The 13,085-nt window shown below is 40.3% G+C and overlaps 1 protein-coding gene across 2 annotated transcripts in view; it reads right to left on the bottom strand.

The window, feature by feature from the left end:
- Positions 1 to 13,085, bottom strand: part of ANXA7 (annexin A7) — a 47,917-nt gene that overhangs the window by 17,999 nt on the left and 16,833 nt on the right. The window contains exons 3-8 of one of the 2 annotated variants that reach the window (XM_056530342.1): positions 9,744 to 9,906; positions 9,275 to 9,541; positions 8,093 to 8,133; positions 7,914 to 7,931; positions 3,945 to 4,050; positions 3,770 to 3,864 (exon numbers count right to left, since the gene is read on the bottom strand). In XM_056530342.1, coding sequence (XP_056386317.1) covers positions 3,770 to 3,864; positions 3,945 to 4,050; positions 7,914 to 7,931; positions 8,093 to 8,133; positions 9,275 to 9,541; positions 9,744 to 9,906 — 690 coding nt within the window. The remainder of the gene's footprint in view (positions 1 to 3,769; positions 3,865 to 3,944; positions 4,051 to 7,913; positions 7,932 to 8,092; positions 8,134 to 9,274; positions 9,542 to 9,743; positions 9,907 to 13,085) is intronic. The other variant, XM_056530343.1, reaches the window with a different exon arrangement.

Genomic DNA, 13,085 nt, shown 5'->3' with positions numbered 1-13,085 from the left:
TTGTATCCTTAGACCGGTGTTTCTCAACCAGTGTGCCTCCAGCCGTTACATAACTACAAGCATGCTGGGAGATGTAGTTTTGGCAAGGACTGGAGGCACAATTGTTGGGAAACAATGCCTTAGACTGTCTAGTCTTAGTTTAGACCAATTATTATTTTGATTACTGTAAACGGCACTAGAATTCTGGTGCATAATGTTGCTCAATAAAAAAGTCATGCCGCTTTTACCAAACCCACACCATTTTTCCGGACACCATGCCTTTTGTCAGACACAAAATGTCAAGAATTCATGAATGAAGTGCAAGTCATGCAAGAAAGTTTTCTGGCACAAATTGCACCAGAATTCTGGTGATTTACAATAGTACTAAAAATAAGCTGGCTGTGGTGTGGCCTCTACTGAATTGTCTGTTTTAGTAAATACACAAATTTCCCACAAAAAACAACAACATTTCTTAGAACTTTAGGTGGTGCAATTCCAATTATTCTTCCTAGAAATATCTGAATAATTTCATGTTGACAAATGCGTGTACCTATGACCCTTGCGGAGGGCCACACTGCTTTTAGAACGAGAACACTAACACCCAGTAGGCAATCCTTATGTTGTACCAGAATTTTTTTTATGGGCATCAGAATATCTACTAAAACAGATAAAGGGAACCTGTAAGCTCCATTCTGCCCCCCAGTGTATTCTGGTCACATATTTACATGTTCCAGCCAATGCCACAATTTCTAAGAACAGGTTTATTTAACAGTGCTCACACCATATGCAAATGAGATGTATCCAGTCATGGAGGAGGAGTCATAATGGCCTCAGCCTCCTCACTTACACCCAGGTTTGATTGACATGCTTAAGTGCACAGATTGGGCCAAGCTTCTGAAGACATTCCCTGCACTCAGAGATGGCGATTAAAGGGGTACTCCACTGGAAAACTGGAAGGATTAAGATGTTTAAATGGAAGTAATTTACAGATCTTTCTGTAATACTTTCTGGCACTAGTTGATTTATAATAAAAAAAAAAAAAATTCTCGTTTTTTCCTCTCCAAAAAAAAAAAAAAAATTGCAATTCTTGTTTTTTGTGTCACCAATTTTACTTTGTAATGACTTCATTCATTTCACCATAAAATGTATGGCACAACAATTTTTTTTTATTTATGTAGGGAAATTGAAAACCGCAATTTGACATTTTGGAAGGTTTTGCTTTTTATAATTGTACCCTTTTTAAAAAATCTCTAACTATTTTAACAAAAACTAGTATGTTTGAAATTGCCCTATTTTTTCCTCCTATAACTTTCGCATTTTTCTGTATAAGGGGCAGTACGAGGGCTCAGTTTTTTGAACCATAATCTGTAGTTTTTATTGGTACCATTTTGGTTATATTTTACTTTAATAATTTTTTATTTTTTTTATAAAATATGAAAAAAATAAAAAAAAAGCAGCAATTTGGGACTTTTACTTTTACGCTGTTCACCATACGAGATAGTTAACATTATATTTTGATAGTTCGGACATTTACGCACGCGGCAATACCAAATATGTTTATTAATTTTTTTTAAAATGTTTTATGCTTTTTGGGGGAAGCGGGGAAGATTTTGGAGGAGGGGACTATTTATATCAATCATTTGATTGCTAATACTGTTCAGTGCTATGAATAGGCATAGCACTGTTCAGTGTTATTGACTATCTTCTGCTCTGGCATGCTCGAACTCAGACCAGAGCAAAAGATCCCAGGAGACGGCCGTAGGCAGGTGAGGGGACCTCCGGCCACCACGCTGGATGATTGAATCCCAGCGGCAACACTGTGGGCGATCTGATCATCCATTTTAAGTGCCACACTGCTGCTGTGATCTGTTTGGATCACAACATCTGAGGGGTTCATGGCGGACATCAGCGCGATCGCTGATGTCTGCCATTACCGGCGGGTCCCTGGCTACTGACAGCAGCCAGGACCTGCTGTGCATGATGAGAGCATCGGTCCAGTGCATGACGTAAATGTATGTCATGGTGCGCTAAGTACCACCGCACCATGACGTACATTTATGTACAATGTCGTTAAGGGGTTAAAAATAAAAAATGTTTAATGAAAAAAAGTGGCATTAACTGGAACAAGTAAATACTTATTATTAGGTGCAGTAAAGTATATTCTGGACAAGTATAACGGGCAATTTGAGGGACAAAATGAAGCTGACAGGTACCTTTTAAAAAAAATATATATAAATAAAATTTCATATGAAAGGTGACAGGTTACTGATATCTGCAGGAAATGTGAACACAAAAGTTAAAATGTCTTATTTATTAGCAAGTATATACAAATGTTATAACCTGCATACATAATTACAATCAGCTTTATTGATAATAGTCAACCCTATTCAAACCCTAAGGTTTGCTCAACAATATTCTTGTAGGTTTCTAGTTACCAGCAATATTAAATGTTTAATATTAAATATCAAATGTTTACTTCAGTCTAACAAAGCGCAGAACCACCAGACATACAATACCAGTGACAGGCAGCATGCTGAAGATTTACTTCAGTGTTTCCCCAAGTGCAGTCCTCAAGTACAGGTCAGGTTTTTCACATGTAATGTCACTACTGTCACTACATCAGGCATCACCACAAGTGTTCTCTTTATGGGATATTCCCAAATCATGACCTGTTGGGGTTATCAGGGCAATGCGCTTGGGAAACACTGATTTACTTCCATATCTGTATCAAACACTGAATTGACAGATTATAAGATTACAGACATCCCCCTATCCTGCATTAATGCCCTGCACTTTCCACTACAGGAAAAGATCCTATGTCATTAAGCTTTAGACTACACTTTACACGGCACAAAACTGAATACTCCAGAGCAGGTGTAGTAACCAAAAGATCATTGCCTTGTTTGCATAGAACTTGCAAATATTATTACCGATTTCTATTACATCTGTATTCAAATATTGCTTCAGAGCATAGATCTACACAGTGTACTTGCACATAATAAGCTTGTTCTTCTCTTAAGAGCTTGTTCACATTAGCAGATTTTGTTCCAAACTCGCAGAAGGTTGCCTGCCGAGAAACCTGCTGCTAGTTTGAAAGGGGAGAGTTCTCCACAGTGTGCCCGCAGCAGAATCTCTACTGTTGAAAAGCCACTGCAGATCCCATTAACTTCAGGGGAAATCTGATGCGGGTTTGAAACAAAAACCTGCTTTTTGTGTGAACTCACCCTAATAATCCACTCAAGAGGTTATGTCCTATCTACAGGACAGGGAATAACTAGTTGATTTACAGAGGTTCAACCGCAGTCACCTCTGCAAACCCAAACAATGACAGTAAACTGTGCCTCCGAATAAACCAAGCGGGACCTGCATGTGCAGCCAGCACTCCATTCATTCTCCATTGGACTTCCAGATACTGCTGAGCTCAGTGCTCGGCAATGTTAAGACCCATAAAGAATTAAAAAGTGCTGGTTGAGCACACAAGGTGTGCTCACCAACTCTTCATATGGAAATACCCCTTTTAGGTAGCCATACAAGCTGTTGGCTATAGGCTCATTCAGCTGACCATTATTCCTCCCCTCTCCCACTTAGTTGAGTGTCCACTTGTTCTCAATGGAAATATGCTACTCCCATAAGAACAATGGATCTGGTGTGTCAAAAACACATGATGGATACTACTTTCCCCTGACAACTGGCACCGTAGCAGAGTTGAGACACCCCCATATATAAGTCCAGTCTAGCTTTAACTCAGTGGCTTCAGGTGATATTGATATAACTTTCCTAATAAACTCACCTTTCCATAAGCAGTTTTAAATGCCGCCTTAATCTTCTGTCGTTGATCATTTGAACGGTTTGCAACAATGTCAATAATGGTTTGTTCATCAGTTCCTGCGTAAAAGACACAGAATGAGGTATTACTCAGGAATATGCAGGCCTTAGAACAAAATGAATAAAGTTTAAATCTTTACCGAATCCTTTCATTGCCTTTCTTAGCTTTTCGGCATCGGTCAATGCATCAAAATTTGCGGCAGCTTTGATGGTTCCCTGAGTGGCAGTCATTGCGGCAGCAAAAGGCTGGATAACCATCACCATGGGGAGAAATACAGTACAGTAATAAGTATAGGGCCAATGATCAGAGACTACATATTTTACATATGAAACAAGATCTATCAAATCAGTCTGAGACAAAAACAGCCTTTGTTATCAATAGCAACCAATCACAGGTTTTGGTCTCAGTTTTAGTCTGTTTTGATAAATCTAGTACAATATGTCCCATAATGCTCTGTGATGAAGAGTTCACAATCTGACACATCACCCTGGAACAACAAGACCAAACATGTTTCCAGCAGGCAAATGTGAATGCTTATGGGTCACCTACTAGAAGACTGGGCTGCCCTGACATTCTACATTATGATTTGTCATTTTATTTAGTGTTTAAGTTCCAATAGTCTACAACAGTGTTTCACAACCAGGGTACCTCCAGATGTTGCAAAACTACAACTCCCAGCATGCCTGGACAGCCAAAGGCTGTCCAGGCATGCTGGGAGTTGTAGTTTTGCAACACCTGGAGGCACACTGGTTGGGAAACACTGCTCTACAAGTATAACCTCAAACATATGCACTTCCATCTTCTATTATAGTGATTGCCCATATGATGAAAGTGTCCCTCTCTAAAACAAAAAAAATAAAAATAAAATACACATTTAAGAAAAGCTCTTGGTTGAGCAATTCACTCATCACCTCCCTGTGCTCCCAGTCTCACTGCAGGAGAGGAGCACCATAAACTTACAATGGAATCAGTCTCCTTCATCGAGAGCAGCAAACCACATGCTTTTCCCAGCTCTACAGATCAGTTACATAGAGCTGCAGCTGAGCTGTAACACCACACAAAAAAACTTGCTACTGTCTTGTCTATTTTCTGTGGATTCTGTTTGGAAATGCATTTCCAAATGGTACTAGAGCCTGCTTGATCATTTAAATGTGCCTAAGGGTGTGTTCACACTGAGGAATTCAAGAGGAAGCCACGATTAATAATTTCGGTCAGGAAATTGTTGCCTTCTGTCATTTTATCCATCAAGCAGAATTTCCATGCGGAAATGAAAAGGAATTAAGGAGGAGGCTAATTCAATTCTACTTTTCTGATTTCCGATCGAATTCGATGTCGGGCAGATTTTTTTTTTACCATTGACTTCTATTGGATTCTGCTCACGGATTCCACTTGAAGAATGAACATGTTCTTCAAGCGGAAAGGAATTTGCCATCGGAATTCTGCTAGCGGAATTTCTGCAGTGTGAACAGTAAAGTGGAAAAAAAAAAACATTAGAAAGCCAATGGGCAGAGGAGATGTGCATTAATTTAGAGTGGAGAATTCAAGAGGAATTACTCGGGTAAATGGCCCTCATGTCTGTCCGTGTTTTCCGAGCAGACATTTTGCATGGCCTAATATGCAAGGGTCTCATTTAAAAAAAATATATATATAAAAAAAAAAAAAAAAAAAAAAAAAAGTTTGGTTTCTACACTGCCAATGCAGTTTGAGCCAAAGTCAAAAGTGGATCCAGTATGGCTAAAGACCAAAAAAAATAAAATAAATAAATAAAAGTAGTAAGGAAGCCTAGACTTTAATGGTACAGACAAAGCCTAAACCTGCTTCTCTTATATCTAGAATACACTACTGTTACTGGGCACCTAACGCTTCTTACACGGTTCCATCATAAAGCACTTCCACCAGTAAATTACCATGGAAACTTGGGTGACAACCAGCCGCCCTAAATATTCTCTTGCAGAGTAAAAATGCCCTCCTATTAAATCCTTGCTCATACAGAGATTCCTACACAGATTTTACTTTGGAATCTGTGTGGAAACCCATATCGCATCTGCATCATGGAAATTGTAATCTACTTTACTGACAAGAAGTGGCATGGATTCAGCAAGTTTGGCAGAAATCCAGGAGTATGCCTTTGAGTCCATGAAAAAAATGTTATACATTTTTTATTACACACAGAAAAGGTTGTAGTGTATATACTATACTGTACATCGCACACTTGAAGGAGACAGAGTTACACACATCTGCACATGGTGGTGTAGATTCATTAGCGTCAGCCCCCAAGGATCTCATATTGATGGCCTATTCTAATGATAGCCACCAGTATCAAAGCTCTGGAATACCATTTAACGCTATATAACCTGTATAAAATTTTAGCCGGGTTGCCCTGAGCACACCCATCAGATTTAGAGCAGTCTACATCTGTTGTGGTTTCCACAATAACCATTTATTAAATCAATCTGAAATGGCCAGACACTTGGATCCCAACAAGTGCCCTGTCCTGGCCCCCAGGGACCCATTGGGCTCTCTATTGAAGCATATGGGAAATAAGAAAGCAGAAGGTGCTGACTTTACGTTGTGCTCAGACTTTTTAAACAAGTCTACAGGACATCCAAAGTAAATTTTCTATGTTTCACAGACATGTGGGCCATGATCAGAGTGCTGAGACATGATAACATTTGGGGATGTCTAACTAAACCCAATATATTACATTTCTCAAACTAACAGCAATGAATCATTCTGAGTATGGACATTTTCCACCAGGAAGTAGCTCTTCCCATTCCTGGCATACTTTAGAGATCCATGCATTGTGCAATATTGTTAGGAGCTTCTTTTATGTTTACTAACGTCACAGCTAACAATGGTTTTGCTTTGTTGTTTCTGCAACTCCCTTTAGGACAGTTTTCAGACCCTTTTCACATTTTGTTATGATGAGGCCATGTGCTAAAAATAAATAAAATAAATGAAGATTGAAAACTACTCCTATCCCCCCCCCCCCCCCCCCCCAAAAAAAAAAAAAAAAAAAAAAAAAAAAAAAAAAAAAAAAAAAAAAAAAATGATAATGTGAAGACAGGATTTAAAACATTAATTTAGCTCGCTGTTGACACCTCTGACCATGTCAGGAACTGTTTTTTCCTCCGGAGTACCCCTTTAAAGTTTCTGAATTGTCACTATATCTGGAGGAGAAACATCATCCCCTGCCCAATACCATCCCTACAGTGGTGGCAGCACTATCCTGTGGGGGAGTTTTTCAGGGGCTTGGACAGGGAGATTAGTCAGGGTTGAGGGAAAGCTGAATACTACAAAGTAATAAAAAACAGATCCAGAGTGCTCTGGACCTCATACTGGGCTGAAGGTTCACCTTCCAACAGGACATTGACCCAGGGGTGCAAACCTTGTGGCATTATACCCAAGAAGACAAGAGGCTGTAATCACTGCCAAAGATGCTTTAACTAAGTACTGAGTGAAGAGGATGCATTTTTTGCTAATTTATTGAAAAATAAAAAACTAACATTCTGTTTCACTTTGTTATTATGAGGTATTGGGTGCAGAATAATGGGTGGGGGGACTTAATTTTTTTTATTTTAGCACAAGGCCAAAAGAGTGAAAGGGTCTGAAGTGTAAAGGGTTAATGCATTTGCATATGAAAATACACCATGCCAACTTTCCAAGAAAAAAATAAATAAAATAAAAAACACACACACACATACAGAATATAACTGCAGTATGGGTGATGCGGAACACACAAATGCTTATTGAAAACAACCATGCAGCTGGATTTTCTTTATATTATATTAAGCCAGTACACACGCATGCAGTCACCTTGCTCCAACAGGCTCTACACCACATAGGGTATAACAGCACAGAGTAGTCAGGAAAACCATGAGAGATACAAGGAAAAATTAAGGGAAGCAACAAATTAAATTTCATTGGGTTTTGCTCAGCTCAAAATAAAAATCAGGATATGTTATTCCAGCATGTGAGTATTTTCCATAAAATACAAAAAAAAAAAAATCTATTAAGAAACAAAAATGGTGATTAAAAAGTGTTAAAAATGCATGCCTAAGGTTATGCCTAAATAATAAAAAGCAACGAGCAGCAATGCATCACATACCTGATGCTGAACACTAACCTACAATATGCAATAAGAGTAGTTATCAACAGTTCACAAGGTCTAACAATCCCAGTTCTTAATAATTAACACATTTTACAGATATTTCTCTAATTTGCTATAATCCAATAAGTGTAATATTTTTATAGAAATCATTAAGTATTAAAATAACAAATACATACGGTTGGCTGTTGTCCAGGGACTGGTCCTGATGGAAATCCACCTAAAGCCAAAGACAACAAAACCACAAAAGTTGCAAAATCATATTTGTGAAAAGCTACAGAATACAACAGCACAAATGTAACACAACCTACACTGGTCCTGTCACTCTGAAGAGGAGTGTTCTCTTCCTCTTTTAGTACAGTCCGGTAGCTCCTGCCAAATGAGGATGTAAATTATTCATGTTCAGACAGAGGCTACTGCTCTGCCAGTGAACGTCTACACCTCCTGTAACATGGGCTGCCCTGGCTCCATAACCTTTAGTCAGAATATATACTGGCAATGGCATTTCAAAAACAAAACTGAAACTGGGGTTTGCTGACCCCCTAAAATAGGGATTAAAAAATTCCTGCACTCCAGGACCCAACTTTAAAGGGGTATTCCGGCTTTATACATCTTATCCCCTATCCAAAGGATGTATGATCGCAGGGGTCTCGCCGCTAGGCACCCCAGCGATCTCTGTGCAGCCCCCGGCATTCTGTGCTGGGCGCTGCCTCCGGGATGGCCACGCCCCCTCCAGTTATATAAACTTTTATTAAGGGAGGGGCTTATTCCCATTTATGGGCCTGAATGGTGTCCACCAGGTATGAAGCGTGCTCAGATCTTGGGCAAGCATTATACAATGTGGACGGGTGCAGGACATAGACACAAAGGTCAGATTTGGAAAGAATTTAGCATTTAAGACACTAGTTCCTGGTAAAAGGAAATCAATTGCATAATTGTGGCAATGTGGTGGTTCAACACAAAACTACATTTACAAAAGGAGATTAAAGCGTGGGGTGTGGATTATCACACCTGACCGATGCCACTGGTCCTCATGCAAATACCTGCTTTATGACAAATTGATCAACCAGTGTTATATAAGTGGTCCTAGAAAATCTCCAGCAGGGGCCGACTGTTTTCTAACTTCACAGTCTTAGGCCCTATTCACATGGCAGAGTTTCCTCAAGCGGAATTCCTCCTCAAATGAAAGCCCCAATACACTTCTATAGGAGTCAAATCCTCCCATTCACACTTCTGCAGAATGTCTGCTTGGTTTCCAAACCAATTCAGCACAAAATCCGCACAAGCGGAATTGGGGCGGATGAGGGGAAATTCTGCTGTGCGAATAGACCCTTATGGTCTCTGTAAGAAAGTCCACCAACCTGGTGCTTGACCTGGTCCTCCACCTCCATAACGCTGAGTAGAAGGCTGTTGGTATCCTCCATAGCCTGGGGCACCACCTGGAGGGGCTCCAAAGCCACCAGCTGTAGGTGCCCCATATCCTCCAGCTGCTGGAGCTCCATAGCCACCAGCAGGAGCCCCAAAACCAGGCCCACCATACCCAGGAACACCTTGCGGGGCTCCATATCCTGGGGCACCAGGAGGAGCTCCATATCCTGGCACTTGACCGGGTGCTCCGTATCCGGGAGCTAGAGAAAAAAAAAAAAAAAAAAACTGTCAATAAATCATGATGTGATATTAAGAAAAATAAAAAATAAAACTACATTTCAAAAATGGTGTATGTTTACCAGTACTATTTATTCAGAAAGCAGTTCAACCCAGAATAGCTACTAATAATGCACAATTTGCTAGATCACATCACAATAAATGAAATCAATCTTAAAAACTTGCCTCCAGGATAGGACGGCATTGCACCAGGAAAGCCACCAGGAGCCGGGAAACCACCCACTGCAGGGTATGCCCCACCAGGTGCAGGTGGAAAGCCACCTCCAGGAGGATACTGCCCGCCAGGATATGCTTGTTGCCCAGCAGGGGGATATGATGGATCACCTGCCTATGAACAGAAATTCAAGGTAAAAATTGATGGATGAGGGAACAAAAAATAAATAAATAAATAAATAAATAATAAAAATAAACTAAAATGTAAAAACGCAACATCTGAAAATGACAATGCATTAGGGCTTCAACTGGTATATCCACAACTATATAAAGGTACTTCTAGGCTATGTTCACAGGCTGCATTCTCTGACTTTTTTTGTGCTGGAAAATGGCCGGTTTAAATGGTCACTCATTAAAACAAAATGTTGCTATTGCACTCCTTATGGTAAATAAAAATATATTTCTAATACACTGTTTAAAAAAAAAAAAAAAAAAAGAAGAAGTTTTCTATGCTTTATTTGTGCTTAAAAAGTACCTGTCATCAACAAAAACTTTTAATATGTTGTTCATAACCATTAATGAAGAGATATTGTAATATATCTTCATTAAAAAATATTAATATTTATACCAGTTTTTTCATTTTATACTTTTGGCCACTAGGGGTCACTCTTCTATGCCTGGTCTGCAAGCAGCATCCTATGCTTTTCATAGTAAGTGTACAGCTTTTAGGACTAATGCTGAAAGGGCTCTGGTCCTTCCACCGGAAGTTCAGTCCTCTCAGCTCAGGACTCGCTCCCAGCCTGTGAGCTACAAGCCTACACATGCCTCTCATATAACAGCCAGTCACCTCCCCCTGCCCCTCACCACACGTTATCTTATACATTGTATTATCTCACTGCACTCCCTGCTCTGTGCCCCCCCCCCCCCCGACATTCATCTTAATTACTGCCTCTGTAATTGCTCCCTCAGCCCCTGGTTCTCAGCATTGACTTTCTAGTGCAGAGACACACAGGAGACACAGAGACAGACAGACAGAGACACAGAGACAGACAGACAGAGACAGACAGACAGAGACAGACAGACAGAGACAGACAGACAGAGACAGACAGACAGAGACAGACAGACAGAGACAGACAGACAGAGACAGACAGACAGAGACAGACACAGACAGACAGACAGAGAGAGAGACAGGCTGCCATCCCTCTCCTGTACTTAGTCTGTATGTGCACTGCTTCTGCCAGTCTTCCTGTATGCTGCTCTCCCTCTGCAGCAGTGTTTCCCAACCAGAGTACCTCCAGCTGTTGCAAAACTACAACTCCCAGCATGCCCAGACAGCTGTTGGCTGTCTGGGCATGCTGGGAGTTGTAGTTTTGCAACAGCTGGAGGTGCCCTGGTTGGGAAACACTGCTGCAGAGGGAGAGCAGCATACAGGAAGACTGGCAGAAGCAGAGCCCCAGCCAGGCTTCATGTGACATCATGCCTGCTGGGACCCGCCTCCTTCCACCCCTCAGAAAGACAGTGCTCCTGAGCTAATGAAGAGGGATTAAAAAAAAAAAAAAAAAAAAAAAGGTATTTCCACAGCGTTTTAAACCTCAATAAACACAGGGATAGGCATAGTTCGAGAAAGGGATAGATGGGAAGGGGGATCAGGGAAAGTTTAGATGATGACAGGTACTCTTTAAAAAAGCTCAAGAGCACATTTTCCCCCATCTAATACACAGACTTTGGACCGAAGCCCAAACACAGGAAATGCAGCCTGGAGTGCTGAGGGGGTGTGTCCAGCTTCCTCCAATCATAGCTCCTCTCACACTTAACTGCCATATGCTGTCGGTTGGACACACACCCCTCAGCACTCCAGGCTGCACTTCCTGTGTTTGGGCTTCAGTCCAAAGTCTGTGTATAAGATGGGGAAAATGTGCTCTTGAGCTTTTTTTAAGCACAAATAAAAAACATAGAAAACTTCATTTATTTATTTTTAAAACAAAGTATATTAGAAATATTTTTTATTTACCATAAAGGAGTGCAATAGCAAAAATAAGTTTTAATGAGAGTTACCATTTAAGGCCTGAAAAGGTCAGAAAAAAAAATGGCTGTTTGAGTACTAAGTTCAACTGAATTCAATGGATAAATAGCTGATAAAATACTTTTAATCTGGCACATGGGGTATGCTAATGACCCTAAGCAGGCATTGGGGGCAGAGACCAAGCCACAAGTAGTCAGGGCTCTCTGCCTGTAATTGTGCTCTACAAGCGTGACTGACAGGCAATGAGGCTTCTACGGTATATAGAAGCCAGTTTACGTATCCATCACATCAGCAGAACACAATTACAGGCAGAGAGCCCTGACTAGTTGCGGCTTGGACTATGCCCCCATACCTACTTAGGAGTCATTATTATTAACATTTTTATTTAAAGAATTTTTTTCCTTTCAAGAATTTAGACTCAGTTTCCTAACATATATGTTTGCTTCGTGGACTAACACTTATATCGCACTCCCGTTGCATTTAATCATGCTGACAGGTTCCCTTTAGGTTCCCCACATTCGTAACTTTACCAAGAACTGCATTGATTTTTGCACTGCATGGTTTGCATAGGTAAAGCATATGATTTATTGCATTTCATTTATACACTACTAAAAAACCACAGTAAAAACGTTGTGTGGCTTTGGCATTCCATATTCAGTTATACACCTTTTCTGCTTATTTGAGCCCAATAACTAGTAATCTGCTGCCAAGCACCAGTAAGCGCGCACACAAACACACTCATATCTGTTTCTGTCCTCAGGAGAGCTAAAGCTAATTTTATAAGATATATACTGCTGGATTTAGACGCATTTTGGTCCCACCTAGCATTTACATCACTGTCAGTGCTACTTCGCCACAAGGTCTGCATTTGCAGTCTGAATCTCATTCAGCCGGCAGCAAGAACCAGGGGCCCTGCGTGTATTGGGTGAGTGGTACATAGTACCATATAATCATTTTGCAAGTTGCACAGCCATTTGATTTGTCAGATTTAATGGCCGTATTACACCTTTTGGAATTACGCCAATGGGTTTGACAGGACTTGATACAAGATTTTCATTTTGATTTGTAGGATATTATTTTTATGCATCCATATATTTGTATTTTTATCTACAAATTTTACAGCATTGATTATCTGTGCTCACCGACAAGGGCCCGCCAGTTGAGACACTCTTAAGCTATTAATAAATATACAAATTATAAAAATGTTTATGTGCCATATGTTTTAGACCTTGGGCGCTGTTCACATTTTTGTATAACTTTGTATGCTGGACTTGTTACCAAAGGTCAGATACTTTAGACTCCAATATGGCCTATGAGGTACTACATGCTAA

This window comes from Hyla sarda, chromosome 7 (genome assembly GCF_029499605.1).
Source record: "Hyla sarda isolate aHylSar1 chromosome 7, aHylSar1.hap1, whole genome shotgun sequence".
Taxonomy (NCBI): Eukaryota; Metazoa; Chordata; class Amphibia; order Anura; family Hylidae; genus Hyla; species Hyla sarda.
Note: the sequence above shows the minus strand (reverse complement) of the source record. Positions and strands in the feature narration are given on the sequence as shown.